General features: G+C 49.2%; 1 protein-coding gene across 1 annotated transcript in view; it reads left to right on the top strand.

The window, feature by feature from the left end:
- Positions 1 to 19,153, top strand: part of Slc29a3 (solute carrier family 29 member 3) — a 53,499-nt gene extending 34,346 nt beyond the window's left edge. The window contains 3 exon segments of the mRNA XM_004846223.4: positions 2,032 to 2,194; positions 6,356 to 17,544; positions 19,046 to 19,153. Coding sequence (XP_004846280.2) covers positions 2,032 to 2,194; positions 6,356 to 7,010 — 818 coding nt within the window. The 3' untranslated portion in view covers positions 7,011 to 17,544; positions 19,046 to 19,153.
- The last annotated feature ends 1,270 nt before the right edge of the window (positions 19,154 to 20,423 follow it).

The following is a 20,423-nucleotide window of genomic DNA, read 5'->3' as shown; positions in this document are numbered from 1 at the left end:
AAGAAGGGGTAGCTGGGCATGGTGGTGCCTGCCTGTAATCTCAGCACTCTAGGAGACTGAGGCAGGAGGATTGTGCGTTCAAGTCCAGCCTGGATAACTTAGCAACTTAGCAAGACTCTTTCTCAGAATTTAAATAAATAGATAACTGTGTGGAGAAGCTTAGTACTTAGACCTCAGCATCAATTACCTGGGTTCCCCACCATTGTCGTTCCTGTGCTAGGCCTCTGACAGGCACGTGACTCCCCAGAACATCAGAGGAGAGGTGTCCGGAGCTCCCAGAGACCCCAGCCCTTCTTGCTTTTTCCATTCAGAGGAGCCCATCTGTGAATTCTGCACATGTTGGCATTTGAGAAACAATTCATTTGTTTTGTGCTGGTGTTTTTTTCAAATCTCTCATTTGCATGTATTTCCATAAATGATGAGATAAAAGTAGGGAGTCATGAAGGATGAGCTCCCGGAGGCCTGGTTGGCTGTTGATGATAATATTGTAAATTCTCTCCAAGTGGGAAAGGGAGGGGGCAAATCAATAGGCAGGATGTTAAGATCGCTTCCTCAGGCGGCCACCTCGTGTCGTACCACACGTCACCCCACTTCTTACAGAACGCCCAGGTGGGGATTATAGCTTCTCAGAAGTGGGCACCCTCTTGGCAAAGGGTTTACCCTGTTGTTGCCGCTTTGATGTAAGAAGGACAGAAATAGCCCAATACCTAATCAGGAATCAGAGAGGATTTATTTGGTGTTTGGCACTTCTCTGTGTCAGGCACTGTTCTGATCAATTCACATGTAATAATCCTCTTAATCTTCCTAATAGCCCTCAGAGGTAGGTACCATTAACATCCCCATCTTATAGATGAGGAAACAGAGGAACAGAGAGGTTAAGGGACTTGCTGAAGGTCACACAGCCAATAGTAATAAAGCTGGGATTGGATTGGGATGGAAAGCTATAGTCTGTGCTCTTAATCACTATGCTAATCTCCCCTTCCTTCAGTCCTAGTCTCTGGCCCCATCCAAACTAATAGAATGCATACTGGGGAAGTTAGGGGCAATGATCATCAGGGGCAAGGACTGTTAGTGGGGACCCACAGAGAATGTGGAGCAGAGCATGGGCGAGGCACTGATGGTGGACAGGGCCTCATCTGTCCCTACCCACGCAGCAGTGGGCAGAAAGGGGTGCCACACACACCCAGTTGCTCTCGGCTGTTGCAGTCTGCCTTCTCTTCTGAGACTAGACATCCCGGTGCTCTAAAGTGAGCAGATGTGCTCATTCGGCCCACCACACACAGTCTAGGGCACTTCCAGGACTGAGAACTGTGGTCCTTTCCTGTTTCCCCCTCACTGTGGTCTCATGTGATGAGTAGGATGCACACTGACCCCATTTTCTAGCCAAATAGAGTCTGGGGACAGTGAATGGTCTGCCCACACAGCAAGACTCCCAAACCGTGTGACTCTTGGCTGAGACCCTAGCTCCCAGAAGGAAGGAACCATGTGATGGGACCAGGCCTTGATGATAGTCTGCTGTGTCCCAGGTTCTTTCCCAGTGTCATCTTAGTCAAGGCAGCTGTGTGAGGCAGGCATTGTTCGCATTTCACAGATGAGCAAACTGTGGCCTGGAGAAGTCATGGTGGGAGCACCAGGGTCACAGCTAGCACGGGGTGGAATAAATGTCAAGTGTACATCCAGTGTGAGGTGTGTGAGCAGCAGTGTGTAGGAAAGGAAAGAGGTTCCCCGATAGGATAGCCATGGAGGCCGCAGGCGGAGCTCAGCTAGGACTATCCCAAGTAGCTTTCCGGAGCAGCCCTCCTGGGCAGGGCAGGAAGCAGAGGGAGAGGGACTAGGCTGGGGCCAGGGAGCAGCCTCACCTCCAAAACCTGAGCACTCAGGCTGGGCCAGGACCCTCCCTGTCTGCTGTGGCCTCAGGATGATGAGAACTTGGGAGGCGGGCAGTTTTTATTTTGGTCTGAGTGGAGGCGCCCATGGCTGTGCCTCCCCACATGCACCCCTGACCTCTGTGGTATCCTCTGCTCCCTGCAGGAGGAGCCATGGGAGGGACCATCAGTGCTGTCGCCTCACTGGTGGACCTGGCCGCATCCAGTGACGTGAGGGACAGCGCTCTGGCCTTCTTCCTGACGGCAGTCGTCTTCCTAGGGCTCTGCATGGGGCTCTACCTGTTGCTCCTGAGGCTGGAGTATGCCAGGTAAGGACCTGCTGGCTGCCCCGATCTGCTCCAGTCACCTCATTGCATTGATGTCCATTTATTTATTGTCAGTCCCTGCAGGAGCAGTGTGAGCTCCATGAGAGCGGAATCTTAATGTGAGCTTTGTTCTCCTCTGTGTCCCAGGGCCTCTAGCTGTGCTTGACTTGCAGCACTGTCTAATGTAAGATGCTGGATCGGGACTGGATCCCCAAGCAGTTGGAGTCTGCAAGTTTGAGGACAGGGAAAGCAGGCAGTGGAAGTGAGGACGGCGCAGTAATAATAATGAACGGACACAGTGGTGCACGCCTCCAATCTCAGCACTGTGGGAGGCTAAGACAGGAGGATTGGTAGTTCAAGCCCAGCCTGGGCAGCTCAGCAACTTATGGAGACTCTGTCTCAAAATAAAAAAAATAAAAAGAGCTGGGGCCAGGGACTTAGCTCAGTGGCATTGTGCCTGCCTCACAAGCACAGGTCCTGAGTTAGATCCCCGGTACCAAAAACAAAAAGGGCTGGGAGGGCCCGGGATGTAGTGCAGTGGTTCCGGTGCCTGCCTTGAAAGCGCAAGGTCCTGAGTTCAATCCCCAGTACCAAAAAACAAAAAAAGAGTAAAAACATTATTTGGACCAGGGATTTAAGTGGTTTCTCAGTGGTTTCTCCGCTTGCCTCTGAGTTCGATCCCCAGTACCAAAAAAAGGGGGGGGGGCTGGGGATGAAGGTCAGTGTGAAGGTCCTGAGTTCAATCCCCAGTAATGCTTTAAAAGAGAGAGAGAGAGAGAGAGAGAGAGAGAGAGAGAGAGAGAATGAAAATTCTCATTCACTGAATGCCCCCTGCTCCAGCACAAGTCAGCTTCGCTGAGTGTCAGATCTCACCACTTAACACTCACACGCCCTTGCTCCTCATTGGATCGTTATTCATTACTATTCCAATACACAAATTAGAAAACCAAGGATCAGAGCAGTCGAGTTACTTGCTTGTGTCCCACAGCAATAGGTAGCAGAGTCAGGATTTGAGCTCAACTCCAGACCTGTACTTTTAACCACACACTGCCCTATGGGGCTTCTTTCCACCCTCAGGATCCCTTTTCATGCCTTGAGTCTCTCTTTTGCTTTCTGTCTCTAGTTCTTCCTTTTCCTTTCTTGCTTCCTACTGCTCTTTAAAAAAAAAAAAGTCTTTGCCTTTCTCTCATGTTTCATTTTCTTAAAAGCGCTTTCTTAGCCATTGTCCAGTGGAAGGGAAGCAGGAGTTGTCCCCTTTTACAGGTGAGGCCACTGAAGCCAGGATTTGGCCAGGTGGTCTGTCTGCCTAAGAGTCCTTGGTATGAGGAGCAGGATTGGGAGTCCTGACTCTGCCCTTCTGTAGGGACCTGTTCTTTGTAGCAGCTCTGAGCTCAGTAGTTTACACACGCATTTTTTATCACTTGTGGCAATTTGTGTCATCATTGTGGTATTTTGGCACTTTACAGTTGAGGAAACCGAGGCTCAGGGAGTTACCAAACCTGATCCCAGGTGGCTCACTGGTGAGTAGCAGGAAGGGATTTGACCTCGATGCCATTTCTGGAGCTGTGTTGTGCAGCATTCCTCATGGCCTTAGGGTCCTCCTGCTTTATTGCTCCTGTCCTTGTGAAAGGCACCATCTCATTGATCCCCAGAACACCCTGCCTCCACCAAGCCTCAGTTCCACCCTAGAGGGAGAGTTGCTTTTCCCAGGTACAGGGTTGTAAATCTCACCAGCTGGCCTTGGTGGCTTTAGGAGGAAGGGGACTGAGCTACTGGAAACTGGCATCTCATAATCTCCCAGGCATGGACAAACCCATTAGTCAAATGCCCCACCATGGTTCCACACTCCTGGGGTCCTCCTGGCTCACTGGCACCTTGCCATGCTTATAATTTTTCTTTTTAATTTTGACCTGTCTTTTTTTTTTTCCCTGGTACTGGGAATTAAAGTCAGGACCTTGTGCTTGCCAGGCAGGTGCAGTGCCATTGAGCTAAATCCCTGGCCCTCTTTTTAATTTTGAGACAGGGTCTTGCTATGTAGCCCAAGCTGGGCTCAAACTTGAAATCCTCCTGCCTTGCCCTCTTGAGTACTGGGATTACAGGTGTGTGTCACCATGCCTTGCATGAAAATATTTTTGAGTCCCTAAATAAATGAAGGGGTAGAGAGTGCCCTACTCCTCCCCTTCCCTGCATTTGTTTTGAGGGTGCCTTGGATGAATCTGTTGCCAGCAGCGTAGCCAGCTTGTTGTGTTCACCTGGGACTTTTAAGCAAAGCAAGACAGCTGGTCACTCTTGTTTCTGTTGCATTTGGGCAGGCCGAGCCTCGAAGCTGAGCACTAGACAGAAGCCTCCAGGGCCTGCTGCTGTGGGCAGCTTCTGTTTCTCTGCTGATTAAAACCCAGGCCAAGGGTCCTGCTTTGCAGAAATCTGCTGAGGATAACAGTGGTGCTCATAGAGAAAGCTGAGTTCTAGGGGTGCGCAAGTGAAATCTGACTTGAGAGGAGACACCCTCCGCAGTGAGGATGAGGCAAGGCTGTAGACTGGAGGGACATAGCAGGAGGGGCTCGGGCCAGAAGAACTTGGTGGACAGCTTCCGAAGAGCCAAGCAGCCTGGGACCTGAGGCCCAGCAGAGAGGGAAGTAGGACTGTTCCTTTCCCCAAATATAAATGGTGAAACAACTGCCCCAAGGCCAGAGCCCCCTGCTGAGCATCACACAGAAGGACTTTAGGAACAACAGCTTATGTCTCCTGGCTTTCAGGTACCTGTGGCCCAGAGAGGTTGAGCAGCTCAGCCAAGTTCACACAGCAAGGCAAAGTGACCTAAGCAGAAGTTGAAAGGATCGATGACATTCAGCACTAAGGATATGGGCAGGGGCAAGATACTTTTAGAGCGCACTTAGCCATTCTTTCAACAAGTAGGTTTTGAGAGCTGCTCTGCCTAGTGATTTAGCTAGAAGCAATCAAACATGGTCTTTGCTCCAGAGACCCGTTGTCTTCTATCGAAGGAGACAGCTGGCAAGCCAGTACACTAACATAACAATTACAGATTGTGGTGAAATATTTGAAAGAAATACAAGTGCCCTCCTGGAGATGAATAGAGCAGGTTACTTAGGGTGAGCGAGAGTAGTTCAGAGGAGAGATGAATTGGTACTCCCTCGGCAGACAGCAGATTATAAATATCTATCAAAATGTTAAAGGTGCAAACCTTTTAATTCAGAAATCTCCTCTTCTAGATATCTCCCCTACCAGAGTACTGGGATACATGTGCAAAGATTTATGTATAGGGGAATCCAAACTCAATAGCAAGAAAAGAGCCTAATTAAAAAACAAGCAAAGGCCCTGAATAGATATTCCTCAAAAATGATATACAACTGGCCAACAGATGTGAAAAGTGCATTTTTATATGCATTTATGGATAATATATATTATGTATGTGCATTTATGAGGAATAGTTACACATGATTTAGATAGCTATGTGTTATAGTAAGTTATAATATACTTAGGCATTATAACATTGCAGAAAGTCTTAGTTTTATCCCACTTTTGCTTCAGAAACAAATTGTGTATGTGTGTGTGTGTGTGTGTGTGTGTGTGTGTGTGTGTGTGTGTGGTTTTATTGGTGTGGGATATTACCTGCCAGGTTGTTAGTGGTCAGTACCATTTAGGAATGAGATCAGAGGCAAGATGAAGTGAGAATTTTCTTTCTACTGTATCGTTTCTTTATTATTTCAATTCATTGTATCAAGCATATTGCTTTTATGATTTTAAAATTGCATATTTTTATATGCTACTTGATTTCTACCTCCCCTCTCTAAAATACATGCAGATGAACCAGGACAGGAGCCTCTGCTCACTGTGTGGTGGTCAGACCTGGTCTCCTCTGTCCCTGCTTGTGGAATGGCCACCACCACTGATCAAAGGACTGAAGTCCAGCCTGGAAGCCACGCTGGGGACAGTGTGGGTTTTCCTCTGGGCACCCATATCAGCATTTATCATCTCAGGGAATCTGGGCTGCTGGATGGTCCTGGCCTAGGCTTTGCGTGCTGAGCCTAAGGGTGCTGTTCTGGGCACCCACTGAGGCTGAGCAGAATCTGAGGTCTCCCACTCCTTGTTCCTGGAAGTCGCAAGCCATGGTGGCCTGTAACCACACCCACTTTCTCCCTACAGGTACTACATGAGGCCTGTTGGTCCAGTCCATGTGTTTTCTGGTGAAGAGGAGCCACCACAGGACTACCCCCATTCCCCTTTGGTGCCCCCCAGATCCCTTGAGTCCCACATGCCACCCCTACGACCCATACTGAGGAAGACCGCTGGCCTGGGCTTCTGCATAATCTACCTGTTCTTCATCACCGCCCTCATCTTCCCCGCCATCTCTGCCAACATTGAGTCCCTCCACAAGGGCTCGGGCTCACCATGGACCACCAAATTCTTCGTGCCCCTCACCACCTTCCTCCTGTACAACTTCGCCGACCTGTGTGGCCGGCAGATCACAGCCTGGATCCAGGTGCCGGGCCCCAACAGCAAGATGCTCCCTGGGCTGGCGCTGCTGCGCACCACCCTCATCCCACTGTTTGTGCTGTGTAACTACCAGCCCCGAGTCCACCTGATCACGGTGCTCTTCCAGTCTGACATCTACCCCGTGCTCTTCACCTGCCTGCTGGGGCTGAGCAATGGCTACCTCAGCACCCTGGCTCTCCTCTATGGGCCCAAGATTGTGCCTAGGGAGCTGGCCGAGGCCACTGGGGTGGTGATGTCCTTTTACATTTTCATGGGCTTGATGCTGGGCTCAGCATGCTCTGCCCTGCTGGAGCACCTCATCTAGGGGGGGAACGGGTCAAGAACGTCAGTGCTGCATGAAGCTTTGGTCCCCTGGGAGCTGGGGAATGAGGCCAGGAGCTCACACACAGCTCACAGTGGAAGAAAGGTATTTTCCAAGGTGCAGAGAGCAGAGCATATTTGGGCTTCTGCCCTCCCAAGATGCCAGGAAGCCATATCCTTGCCCATCCTGTGCAAGGAGAAACATTCCAGACACTTTAACAGAATGCTTTAGGGAGATACAAAGAAGACAGTTACAAACGGGTAACCCTTCCTAGAAGGCCAGAACCCAGAGGTGATGGTCTGTATTCTCCCAGAAAGATGGGAGATTCTCAGCCCTCCCTTCTCTGATGGGGGTCCCCTGGAGTGGAGGTCCCCCTGGATGGCCGGTCCTCAGGCCCAAGTCCGAGCTTGCACAGACCTGAGTTCTGTGGGTGAGTGGGTACCCAGCAGCCAGACTGGAAAGCCTGGAGAGATGGGCCTCACTGAGTCCTTCCTGCCCCCCCCCCCGAAGGCTCCGGGGGCCTCCCTGGGCCAGGGTCTGAGCTCCTCAGGCCAGGTTCATTATGGCTTGGTGGGCCACAGCCTGGATCAGAACAGGGTCTTTTAACATTTGTGTTTACAACCTGTCAAGGCCATCGGTTTAAGGGCCCAATAAATCCTGGAATATTCAATGTAGCCTTACTGTATCTGTATTGGTCAAGGTCTGGGGAGGAAGCAATATACTAAGATTGGGTGATCTGGGGACTTTTTAAAGTTTTATTTCTATCAGTACGTGTCTACAGTTCATAATGTTTACATTCATTGCAGGGAGTTGGTACATGTACGTAACACATTTTCATTCTTTTTCATCCCCTTCCCCTCCCCTCTACCTCCCTCCATCACTTGGTCCCCTTCCCTTTTGTAGAAGATCTATTTCTTGAGGACATTATAAAAACAGGTGTAGGAACCCCAAGGGGTGATACGCACTGTTAAAGAACTAATAACAGTGTGACTCTTGCCCCAGGCGTGAAGGTAGAGGGTAAGGAGTGACCCTGGAGCCTGGAGGTGTGACCTTGTGACCTTGTGGTCTGTTGTGGGGGTGAGGAGGGCCATGTCCAGCCTGCTGAGCCTGTGGGCGAGAGCTGAGGATACCTTCCTGCCCTGCCTCCTGCCATCCCCTCCGTGTCCCTGTAGACTGAGCCATAGTCAGGAGCAGGTGGCAAAGGTCGAGAGTGGCCAGGGAGCCTGGGGGTAACCAGCCTGCAGTCTCAGCTGTCCCAGCCCAGCTGGCACCTGGGCTTTCACAGGTTCCCTGTTTACAGGTATCAGTGGAGCTCTGAAGCTTTGCTTGGCAGAACTCAGGTAGCCCTGTTATGGTTCGGTTCCAGCAGCCGTAAATGTTGAAGTGTGGTTTCCAAAGCCAGCCCCCGAGTTCCACAGGGAGACTGCAATCCTGCCTATTCATGATAATTGACACAAACAGGAATTTGGATTCTTAGGTGCCTTGAAGGCTCCCACAAGGGTGTTCCTCAGGGAAAGGGGGCCCTTTGGGACCAGAGAGAGACAGAACCAGATCAGTCCAGGAGCTCTTCCTCAAGACCGCTGGGCAGCAGAGCTGTCCTCAGAAGTAGCAGCCCCAAGACCATGAAGGAGCTCTGTCCTCTGGGGAGGCTACTCTGTGGTGTCCTGTGGACAGCTGATTAAGCTGGAAAGCAATGGTAATCCACCCGGTGGCAGCAGCTTATGTCTCCCGCTGTCGCAGTCTGGTTCACACTCCCTCTCCATGGCTTGCAGAATTGAAGCAGACACCCTTGAGAGGTTTTCTCAACTTGAGACCTACTAAAAAAAAGAAAGAAAGAAACCCTTTTCCCTCCCCTGGCAGGAGCCCAACCCCACCCCTGCCCCCACTCCCCCATGTTGTGGCTAATCTGGGGCATGGGTCTAGCTGGTGACTCATCTGGCATGTGTCTGTGTTAAAGCAAAACAGCAGTGTGTGTGTGTGTGTGGGCGGGGGATTTAGCTCAGTGGTGCTGTGCCTGCCTCACAAGTGCAAGGTCCTCAGTTCGATTCCCAGTACCAGAAAACAAAAACAAAACACAGAAGTGTGTGAGCCGCCCAGATGAGACCACCCTGAGCAGTGGGCGTCTCACATGCTGTTGGGGCTGGGTAGCTAGAGACTGGAGGAGGAGTCCTTGTTAGAGAAGCAATTTGAAGTCAGCATGGAGCAAAGTAGGAAGAGGGTTGCAGCCTGGAAAGGATGCTGCACCCATTCGAGGGTGGGGAAAAGTAGGGCTTGGGTGGTAGGGTATGGCTGCTGTGTTACTCACCTTAGTTGGGCATATTACAAAGGTTCTTTCCCTTCCAGGGAGGGAGGAAGGGATACAGTGCATGTCCAGGCAGAGGGGCAGCCGTGGGGTACAGGCTCTTTGGCATCCTTTGCTGTGAGCAGCTCATGGGGTTTGGCCGAACTGCTCTGGGCTTGAGTCTCATGTGACCACAGTGAGTTTGTGAAACCAGCTTGAGTAGTGGCAAAATTTGCCAAAGGGAAGGGGACTTTGCCAAGGAGGAGGAGTCTGCCCTAAGAGTTCCCTTTGTCTAGTCATTCTCTGATTTCATCCAAGCAGTGGTTACTGGATAAGGCCCTATGTGTCCCCAGACTGGGCACCTTTCTCTTCTCCCTTATTCAACAGAGAAGGCCAGATCCTTCTATAAAAATCCTTGTTCCTGTGTGCATGGGGACAGGAGGGGCCTGGAGCCTGGGGTGGGTGTCCAAAGGCCCTTCATCCCCCGGCCTATCACCCAGTGCTCCAGGGAGATGAGGGGGTCTGCTGCCTGGGGGAGGACACGGTGGACCCCAGCTTCAGGACCACATGGACACTGTCCTAGAGAGCTCGGAGTAGAAATGGGACAGGGGCAAGGCCTCATGACATTTAATTCAGGTTAAGCCCTGTGCTCATCCCACTCTGGGCAGAAGTCTCAAGCACCTATTTTACCTGCTAACAGCGTGGGTGGTGCCAGCTGTATCCAAAACCCAGGACCTAAGTCCTGTTGCCCCTCACCCACTGGCTGAGACCAGCCCAGGCCTCAGGCCAGCTTTGACACTGGGAGGATCCCAGAAGGAATTTCAGCCTCACCAGCAGGTGGAAGGTGGGACTAGTCATGAAGCCAACAGACCCAGGCTCCAGAACAGCTGTTGTATTCAGATTCCTGGCCAGCACTGTGCTGGGCTGGGTGTTTCACCTGCACTATTCCCTCCTCCATGGATGGACACGGCGAGGCTCAGAGAGGTTAAGTAACATTCCCAAGGTCACTCAGTTACTAGCTAGCTTAGACAGGAATTGAGCTTAGGGCTTTCGAAACTCACACATCCTCACCTGCCCTGTGTTTGTCACCTGATATAGTTTGCAAACAAAAACCAAAATTTTCCCAAACTCTTTTGTTTGCAAACCAAATTGTTTGCATTGTATATTTTTATTGTTTATAAGCCACTCAGTCCATGGTCTTTGTTAAAGTAGACTGAGCAGCCTAAGACAGAAATGGATACTGGCTGGGGTGCTGTAACAAATGCCTAGAATTGGGGAAGCAACTTTGCCACTAGGTAACGGGCAGAGGCTTCAAGCCTCATATAGTGCCCAGTACAAAGGTCCTACCTTGCTGGTGAGCACTCAGAAAGATAAAAGGAGAGCTATGAAGAGAACTTCGAGAATTCCTAAGGAATCTTGAACAGAATACTGGTAGAAAGATGAACAGTAAGTTCTGAGCAAATCCTGGACAGAAATGGGAACAGTTTCTTGGACAATAGAAAAAAGACAATCCTTGTTATAAAGTGGCAAAGAATTTGGCTGAGTTATGTTTGTGTTCTGGTGGCTTATGAAAGGTAGAACTTGAGAGTGATGAAATTGGATGTTTGGCTGAAGAACTTTCTAAGCAATGTGTTGAGGGTATGGCTTGGCTCCTTCTGACTACTTATAGTAAAATTCAAGAGTGAGGAAAATGACATAATGGAATTGTTAAGCAAAAGGAAGAAAGCTTAAAGATTTTGGAAAGTTCTCAGCCTATCAATATTGCATACAAGGCAAACCCTGCATTGTGTGGCCAAGTGACTAATCCATAAGGACATTAGCATGGACCAGCCATCTGACCTGGGCTGAGAGGTCTCCACCTGCAAGGCTCTGCAAGTCACTGCTGGTCTCTGAGCAGGGGGAGGGTGTGGGCCATGTCACAGTAAAGGGAGGAGCCAATCATTGAGCACCTGCTGTGGTCAGGCTGTGCTTACCTATAGTAACCCTGTCATCCCCATTTCACAGATGCCGAAACTTAGATTCAGAATGGTGAAGTCAGGAAGAGGCCTGGGCTGTAATTCAGACCAGCCCTCTGAAGTTCCAAACTCCCATCATCTTCTCTGTGCACGATACTTCTTTTCCATCAGTTTAAACAATTTGCAGATTTAAGGACTCGCAGGGCACGTGCCAGGTAGATAGGTTTGGCACGGGGAAAGGCAGAGACTGGATCAACTGGTCCAGTGTGAATGACAGTGGTAACCTAGCATGTTCTTGTGCCTCTACAATGTTAGCTTCCTCATGTGGCTCTTTATCCAGGCTCGAGGGCATCTTGTGCTCCTCATCAAGCCATGAGGTAGGCAGGGGAGTTGTCCTGCTTGATGAGGAAGTGTGATGGAGTCGATGACTCAGTCCAGAGCTTCTGCTGCCAGTGCAGCTGGCCCGATGGTCAGGTGAGATGAGGACAGGAAGTCTGTGCACTGCTCTCAGAGGCAGGGGGATGCCTGTTAGGGAGGCTGGAGAGTCAACCAGATCTACCCACAGTTTCCATCCTGGTCAAGTGATGAGAATCAGTCCCAGGCCACGGGATGCAGGAGGTAGTTTGGGGCATGATCAGAAGCCAAGCATTGAAGGGCCTGACAGGCTGGCCTGCAACCATTACCCTGTGCCCTTTCCTGCAGCCCCGTCTACTGAGATATCTGGAGAAGTAGAGGAGCTACTGCCCGCTAAGCAGCATGAACCAAGTGTGTTGAAGCAGAATCTTTCTTAATGCATTCAATCACACTCCAAGCAAGTAGTGTTACACCCACCACAGAGGAGCCAGCACGAAGCCAGACATGGCAGGGCTGAGCTCCCCATGCAGTCTGTCTGCCTCTGGGACTTGGCTTCTGCCTTCCTAAAACAGTGGGGCCCTCAGAATCCCCAAGAGTGCTTAGCAGATATAGAGGGCTGAACCCACTTCCAGAGATTCATTCCCATTCCATAGGACAGGGTAGGATCCCATATTTTCATTCCCAACAAATTTCCTGGTGCTGCTGGTGCTGCTGGCTCAGGAACCACTGCAGGCTCCAAGAACCACTGTGCTCCCAAAGACTGATGAGGGGCTGTCAGGAGCTCACACCTGGCGGGGGAGACAGGGAGGGCTTCATCTGCTCCCATTCTGGCTGAGGGCTCAGCCTGCAAAGTCCTTAAAGGAGCTGATCCCTTGAACGTGGTCACAGACTCCGGCAGCCTCTGCATCCCAAGTGCATCCTCTCCACCAACCCCTGTAGTTGGCACTGCCTGGGGCTTTTACTCCTTAGGTGCAACTTTTCCCACCTGCTCCCTTGAGCTGAGGCCACCACCATAAATATTCAGGAGGGAGAGGCAGAGGGGTGGGTGAGAAAAGGTGAGCAGAGGCGCAAGCCTGAGAGGTGGAGTAGGAAGGAGCTGCAGTCTCACCCCCTGGCAGGCAGGCCTGTAACTGGGGAGCGCTGGGCGGGGTGCAGGGCAGCCTCCTGCACACCTCCTGTCACACCTCCTACCTGTTCCCTGGAGCTCAGCTGCAGAGGTGCTATTCACTGTTTATCATTTTGCTGAGTCTTTGCTAAGACTCAAAAAGGGAAATGAGCCATTACCAAACAGCAACATTTTCTGAAACAGAAACTGAATCGACTGCATTTTCTAATAATGTTTTGTGAGCTAAGAATGCAGAAGTCCGGCCTTGCTTTATCAACATTATTTTTCTGGAGAGAGCTGTCTGGCACTTGCCTGCTGCTTCTAAAGCTCCTCAAGAAGAGGAGTGGGGAGGTCAGGTGCCAAAATGTCCCCCGCCTGTTGGTGCCATGCCCATTAGTATTTAACGGTTGGCCCCTGGTCTCTTTGAAGGATGTCAGGAAATCTTTCCTTACTTTTTGCTGCCCAAGATCTTCAGGCTGTTGGGTAAGGACCAGTTTTCTCAATTCTTGAATAGGGAAGAGCCAGGACACAGGGCTTAGAATCAAGAACTCCAGGAAAGTCAGTGACCTCTCTGAGCCGCAGGATCTTGGATCTGTTAATCTTGCATGCCTCTTGCATGCCTCAACATCCTGGTCATGTCACTGTCCTATAAACTACGAAGGGCACGCAAGATACTAGCTCTTGAGCTGATTATACTGCCCTTCGATCTATTCACACCCCATGCCCTGGACAGGAGTCTATGGCACCAAGACATGATATCCTGGAGCTCATAGCCCTTGCCCTTCTGGACCATGCGCTGGGTACCTGGCGCAGGGGGGGAATACGTGGGTTGGGATATCCATGTGTGCACACGGGAGACCCCTCTAGATGTGAGACTGAGCAGAAGTAGAGACTCTAGATTCAACCTGACCTTCCAGCTTGTTATAAAGGTATGTATGTCAAGGTAGAAGGAAGCACATTTTAAGCATGTTACTGGATTTATAACTTACATACTGGGACACATGGTATAAAGGCTTCCATTCATACTCTGGGCCTGGGCCCATAAATGTTCTTAGATTTTTCTTTATTTATTGCAGTGCTAGGGGTCAAAGCCAGGGCCCTCAAACACACTAGGCAAGTGCTCTATCACTGAGCTACATGTCCAGTCCTCCATTAATGTTGTTTTTCATCACTATAAGTTTGAATTTCACTTCCTAAGAGCCAAGAATACCTCTGAGTTTTCTATTGATCTATTCCTCCCCTCCTATCTCCTTCTCCTCTGTCTTCCTAGATAGTCAAAGTTGTGCCTTATTGGGAAATGTAGCTAGGGTGAGTAAAGATTAGTAGGTTTCATCAGCTCCCTTCCTTCTCTCTCTTAAACATTTCTCACCCAGTAGGGCCATGCAGGACAGACCATAGGCAGGATCAGAGGTCCTCCCTGGGCAATAGCTAGCCTCCCTTTTGCCTCTGAGTGGTATCTGTGTTACTTCACAGTGCCAAGATACAGCTGCATTCTGCTGCCACTGTGAAGACCCCTATGACATGAGACTAGATGATACTAAGAAAAGCCATGGGCTCCATCCTGCACGTAAGTAGGAGCAGGCCCTAGGAATCTAGATATTTGCTCAGAGAATAACTGCAGGAAGAGTGGTGCTGCCTGGTCTTCCCTGTACCTTCTCCATCCTGGAAGGGTGCATGTAGGTCCTCAGCTGGCAAAAGGGGAAAGTCTTCAGGTCCAGGTCAAAGATAGCAGGCAGGCAACAACTTCACAAGTTTGGGCTCCTCCTGTGTACAACCTGGGCTTCCTACCTCTTCCTTGGCTTGCTCCTTATGCATAATTATCCACATTTTTTCAAGATTTTTTTTTTTTTTTTTTGGTACCGGGGATCGAACTCGGGTCCTTGAGCTTGCTAGGCAGATGGCGAAAAATCCACATTTTAAAACATGTACAACCCTTCCCCAGTGCAACCTTTCTACTCAGACACCCCTTGGATGTGCAAAGACTCTGACCCAGAAGTGTGTCGCTCACCTCTGTGAGTTAAGCCTCCCTTGACTCAGGAAGTCAGGGAGGAACAGCTGTTCCCCGCTTGCTTCCTGAGGTCCTGGAAAGCAGCAGCAGTAGTAGGCAAACAGCTTTTGGTGAACATCAAATTCTGCTGACCAGTTCATTTCACCCATGCCTGAGAAGGCCACAATGCAGAGCAGGGGGCACAGGGGAAAATGGGAGGCTTGTGATGAACCCACTTGGGCATATCTCCTGCTCCCCATCTGCCCCACAGGCCCTAAGAGAATCAGAGTAAACGCTGGACAGTAGATATGAGTGGACCACTTTATCCAGGTGTGGAAGGAAGGTGAACTACTGGTACTATGCTGGGTGACCTCAGGTGCTACTGAGCAGTTAACACTCAACATGTGGACATTCTTCTTTTTTTAGTTCTTTCAATCCTGATTAACTACAGGAGAAACTTCCAGCTTAGTGCTTGAATTCATTGACACTTTGCTAAACAAAACTCAACAGACTCCTCCCACCCGTTTTTTAAAAAAACAAGATCAGGCCTCAGTTCAGGTCTTGCCCACTAGAATTGAAAATAATGTGGTTTTTGTTTTGGTTTTTTGGTTTTTGGTTTTTTGAGACAGTCTTACTAGGTAGTTCACCCTGGCCTGGAATTTGGCTGATCCTCCCGCCTCATTCAGCCTCCCTAGTGCTGGGATTACAGGTATATGCCACCATGGCTGAAAACAATTTATTTGTGTTTCTAAGGGTTTTTCTTTTTTAAATCTTCTACCTATGACAAGTGATACTGGTTTCCATTAAAGTAGTGATACACATGTTCTAAAAAAAAAAAAGTAAAGCAACTGAGTTAAAAAAATGTTCAATTTTAAAACACAAGTGGTTCTTAAGATATAGCAGGTATCGTTCAAATTTTATCATGAAACCCAGGTAGGAGTTTCCAAGGCCCAGAATGGTGTGCCTGACATTTAGAAAGAACATTCATTTAGAACATTTAGCTGTCTTCCCTCAAAACCAGAGCCACAGGCTAGATAAGCTCTCCCTTTTAAATCAGGATCCCATTAACAAGAGTTCTCTTTTTGTGGTTGGTTTTCCCTATTTCCATTATAGCCAAGAAAAGTAAAAATTTCTGGGGTTACTGATTGTTCCTTTTCAGTTTAGGGAAGAAACCTGGCCATTTTTTCACAGGCAAAGAGCTTCATCCACAAAGCTAGCTATAAATGGTAGAGGGGACAGGAAGGGATAAAAACAGAAGTGGACAGAAGTGTATGTAAGTAGGAAGTTGAGGGCACAAGCCAGAGCAGCTTGAACATTTATAAGGACTTGAAACTCTGGGGAGTAGTGAAAACAAATCTCAAATTGTCCCTGTCTAGACAAGGCAATGTGTCCCTGATATATTATAAGTTATCCCTATCCTACCTGGATAAATCATCTCTCTCCTCAGTCGTCACAAGAAGGCTTTTAGCCGGGTGTGGTGGATCGCCCAAATTCGAGCCCAGCCTGAGCTACAGGAGTTCAAGGCCGGCCTGAACTAGATAGAGGACCTTGTCTCAAAAACAAATTAAAATCACGGGCTCTGGAAATGCACTACCTGGGGTTGGAAATCTGGCCCTATGAGGCTGAGTAAGGGCAAATTAAATTTTTTCCTGAGCCTCATCCTCCCTAGCTATAATAATGGGCATAATACCTACCTCTTAGACTTCAACATTAGAATGGTAACAAGGTAAGCAACCAATAAAATTTTCACTTATCATTCACTATTAGTATTAATTCGGAGACAAACAGGCTTCCGGTCATTGTGCCCAAGGTCACAGAGCTGAGGCAGGGCGGCACTGCAGCGGCTGCAGGTATGAGCTCAAGGTTCCAGCGGGTGCTCCCAGAAGGCGACTCGTGCTTCCTCCGAGGACTGTCTCCCAAGAATTCCGACTGGGATAAGACACACCAAGAAAGGCCATGCCGCCCCGGGGCTGGTGCTCTGCCCCACCCTGATCCCCTCCGGCAGCCCGGCAGCCTTAGGACACTACACAGACCACCCAGCACGACTTCCGGGAGCCGCGGGGCATGCCGGGAGCGGGGGGGGGCTCACAGCCAATCCCCGCGCGGGCTCGATTAGCGGTTACCGGGTAACGTGCCGGACGCCCAGGGGAGGGGTGCAGCTGGTAGGGCCCGAACACACTGGTGGTAACCCGAGGACTAGGCGACTTGCCAATTCTAAAGAACGCTGCTTTTCCTGTGCCCAGTTCCCTCACTCTTACTGGACTTGAACGAATGAGAACATCATCGAGCACCAAATAATAATGATTTAAAAATCATGGGAACAAACAGTGATAAAAATGATACTATTTGTGGAGGATCTGTGGGTCTGTTTTTTTTACAAGGAGTATTTCATTTGATTCTCATCTGATTTTGTAAGGAAATTACAATTACTGTGTTTCTAGCCGGGCAATGATCTGCAGGACGTGAGAACTTGTTAGAAATGCTAATTCTCAGCCCATCCAGCCTCCACTGACTTATATATGCTGGGAGGCAAAGTCAAGCCCTTGGTGTTTAACAAGCCCTCCTTGGGGGGCTGACGCATGTTCAAGTTTGAGAACCACTGTTTTCAGTACTGCTTTGTATCCCCGAGTGTGAACTTGAGCGGTTCCCCGTGGCAACTGCTCAATAACATACCTTTCTGGGGCCTCCTTCCTTTCCTTGTTTCACATCTTTACTCTTCAGCTGGGCCTTCCTGGGATCACCTCCAAACAACTACTTGCATTTGAATCCTTGCCTCAAGTCTGCTTCCAGAGAACACCATCTGAGAGATCTGCAGGGGAAGTGTGGTTGCCCAGAGAGGAGGAGGAAAGTGGCTGGTGAGGACTGAACGCTAAATGCTTTGCTTTTGTTGTCTGCTTTGCTCTTATAATGCCTTTGGTGGGAGGGGGTGACCTCTTGAGAGAGTGAGGGACCACCGTAGTGGGACAGTGGGCTGGGACAACAAAGTAAACCCCTGGGCTAAATAAACTATTACCCTTTTCAGCATGGCATGTTTCAACAGACCCATCAGGAGACCTGATAAAACCCTAAAAGAAGAATATTTGCATGAAATGAGAAATAGTTACCAAGGAAAACCGTAAATAAGCCTTCTAGCCTCACTTGCTCTTAACATAAAAAGTCATTTTGGAGGCCACACAGTTGGGCAATACAAGGTTAGCTTCCCACTAGTTTTGCTGTAAAATGACACCTGTGACATGGGGGTTGTGATAACAGTTGCCTAGGTTACTTCCCAGGGACCTGAAGGCCACTTTTGCTGAAAACATTGACCCTTCCCTTGAGCCTAGAGATCTGATGGGTGACTAAAATGGAATACAAAGTGTGGCATCTGCCTCACATTGTGTCTGTCCCCTTTGGTGCCTCAGCCCTTGGATCAGATTCTACCCAGCTCTGTACCTAGACATGTTCATCATTTTAAAATGTTATGTCCAAGACTATAATGCAGGGTTAACTTGGCCTATTGCCCACTGGAGCCTGTATGTGTTTTCTTTTCTCTTTTTTTTCTTTCTCTCCTCTCTTTTCTACCTCACCCTTGTGCTTCTTCAGAAGCCACCAAAGCCCACACACCTGAAGCCCTTTGCTCCCATTATAGAGTCCAGACCCACAAGGCTGAGATGTATTGGATCAGATACACAAAGATTCAACAACCTCTAGGCCATGTTGGCCGTGACCACCCAGTGGTCCAAGTCCATTACAAGAAACATCTTTTGGAACTGTACTTGGCCAGTGAAAATGATCAGCCGCTAGTCCACTCCCCCAAATTAAGAAAGACTTGCTGGTCTTTGTTCTAGGAGCAAGCAACAGATTGGAAACTCTTGAAACAAACTGGGACTCCCTTCATTGGAGGCCCCAGCTCAGCCAAACAAACAAAAAAATCTTTGCCTCTGCAGGAGTGTGTGTGCTTGCAGTATTTTGCCCAGTCTCTTTCTACTGTCCCTGGGTATCATTTCTGTGAGGACACGGTCTGGAAGATTTTGGTGACTTGGGCAGAAGTTTGAACAAGGTCTGCCTGAGTGCAGAGGGTGCTGCAGCTCTTCGCAGGGAGGGCGGTGGCGGGGTGGGGGGGGCACGGGTTGTTCTCTCATCCCTCCTGCTCTTCTCTGGCAGGCAGGATACCCAGGGACAGTAGGAGACTGAGTCAGATATCGCAAGCACACATACTCATGTACAGGATTAGTACGGCACTCTCCCTCGTCATCTGCCTTGTCTCCTCCATTTGTGTCTTCAAGCGGAATGGCTCTGCCTTCTCTGGCACACAGGACTGTGGCAGGAGATTCCAGCTGCCTGGTCAGTTAACAAGTCCTCTCTGTCCCCCTCTAGCTGCCATTCAGGAGTGGTGGCCGTGTTAACAGATGAGGGGAGAGAGGATGCAGTGGGTGACACTAATGAAATCTTAGCCTCAGTCTTTGGCTCAGCTGCTGAATTTGGGTGAGTCCTTTTGTCCCTCTCAGAGCCTCATTTTTCTCATCTAAAAAGTGTGAGTCCTACTCCCCTCCCTGAAGTTGGCCTAAGAATGCAGAGCTCATGGCAGATAAGCCAGGCACACATAGACACTTGCAGCTTGTGGGTTCATCAGACCCTGCTCCACCAGAGGCTGCTGGTGTTACCCAAAAGGTAGGACCCTCTCCCCTGGACACTGGCAGCCTGCCCTTCCAGGAGGGAAGGGACAGAAAGGGTTACACTGGCCACTACTAGGCTTGAGGGTGCCCCAGTGTCTCACTCTTCAAGAAACTGACTCCCCTGATCCTGCAGTCAAAATGGGGTCCCTTTACAATAATTCCTCAACATACTATTTACTCTTCTTTGTGCTACTTAGCACAAGGGGTAACTATTTATCTGCCTCTGTGTCTTTTAATAAAAACTTCTTACACTGGTCAGGGTGGTGCACATCTGTAATTCTGGCTATTCAGGAGGGTGGAGCAGGAGGATTGGAAATTCAAGGCCAGCCTGGGCAACTTAGTGAGACTCTCTCTCAAAAATAACAAAAACAAAATTTTTATTACAGAAAAATTCAAACATTTATAAAAGAAAACAGAATGGTATTGTGGACTCCACAGACTTGTCACCCAGCTTCAACAATGATCAGCTCAGCGTCAATCTTGGGTGTCTACTTTTCCCAACCTCCATCCCTGTCAATGGAGACACCATACCATTGCCTCTGTAAATATACTGGTATGTATCACATCATTAAAAGATAAGCACTCCTTTATAAAATATAATCACAAAAATATCATAAATATATGTGTCCAAACCTGAAGGAAGTGCAAAACCCAGAGTGAACCATGGACTTTGAGTGATAATGAAATTTCCATGTGGCTTCATCAGTTGTGACAAATGTACCACTCTGATGGGGGTTGTTGGTGATGGGGGACAGTGTGTAGGGGGGAAGGAGATACACAGTCAATCTATGTTCAATTTTGCTATAATCCTAAAACTATTCTAAAAAGTCTTTACAAATAGGACATAACCACAATACTGTTATTAAACTCAACAATAGTTCCTTGGTACTATTTGTTTACTGTTGTCTCTCTCCCCGAGAGTGCTTTCTGAATCATTTGGGTCTGTATCTTGGTGCCCAGCCCAGCACCAGAGACCTGCTGGGTCCTCGGGAACTTTGTGCTGCCTGGACAGCCCTTTGGATGAACAAGTTGCTGACAGCCCACTTTGCTCTCTGCAGATACTGCCTGTGTTAGCCAGC

Source organism: Heterocephalus glaber, unplaced genomic scaffold (genome assembly GCF_053883595.1).
Source record: "Heterocephalus glaber isolate CG9 unplaced genomic scaffold, H.glaber_assembly_v1.0 deba00001497, whole genome shotgun sequence".
NCBI classification, from domain to species: Eukaryota; Metazoa; Chordata; class Mammalia; order Rodentia; family Bathyergidae; genus Heterocephalus; species Heterocephalus glaber.
Note: the sequence above shows the minus strand (reverse complement) of the source record. Positions and strands in the feature narration are given on the sequence as shown.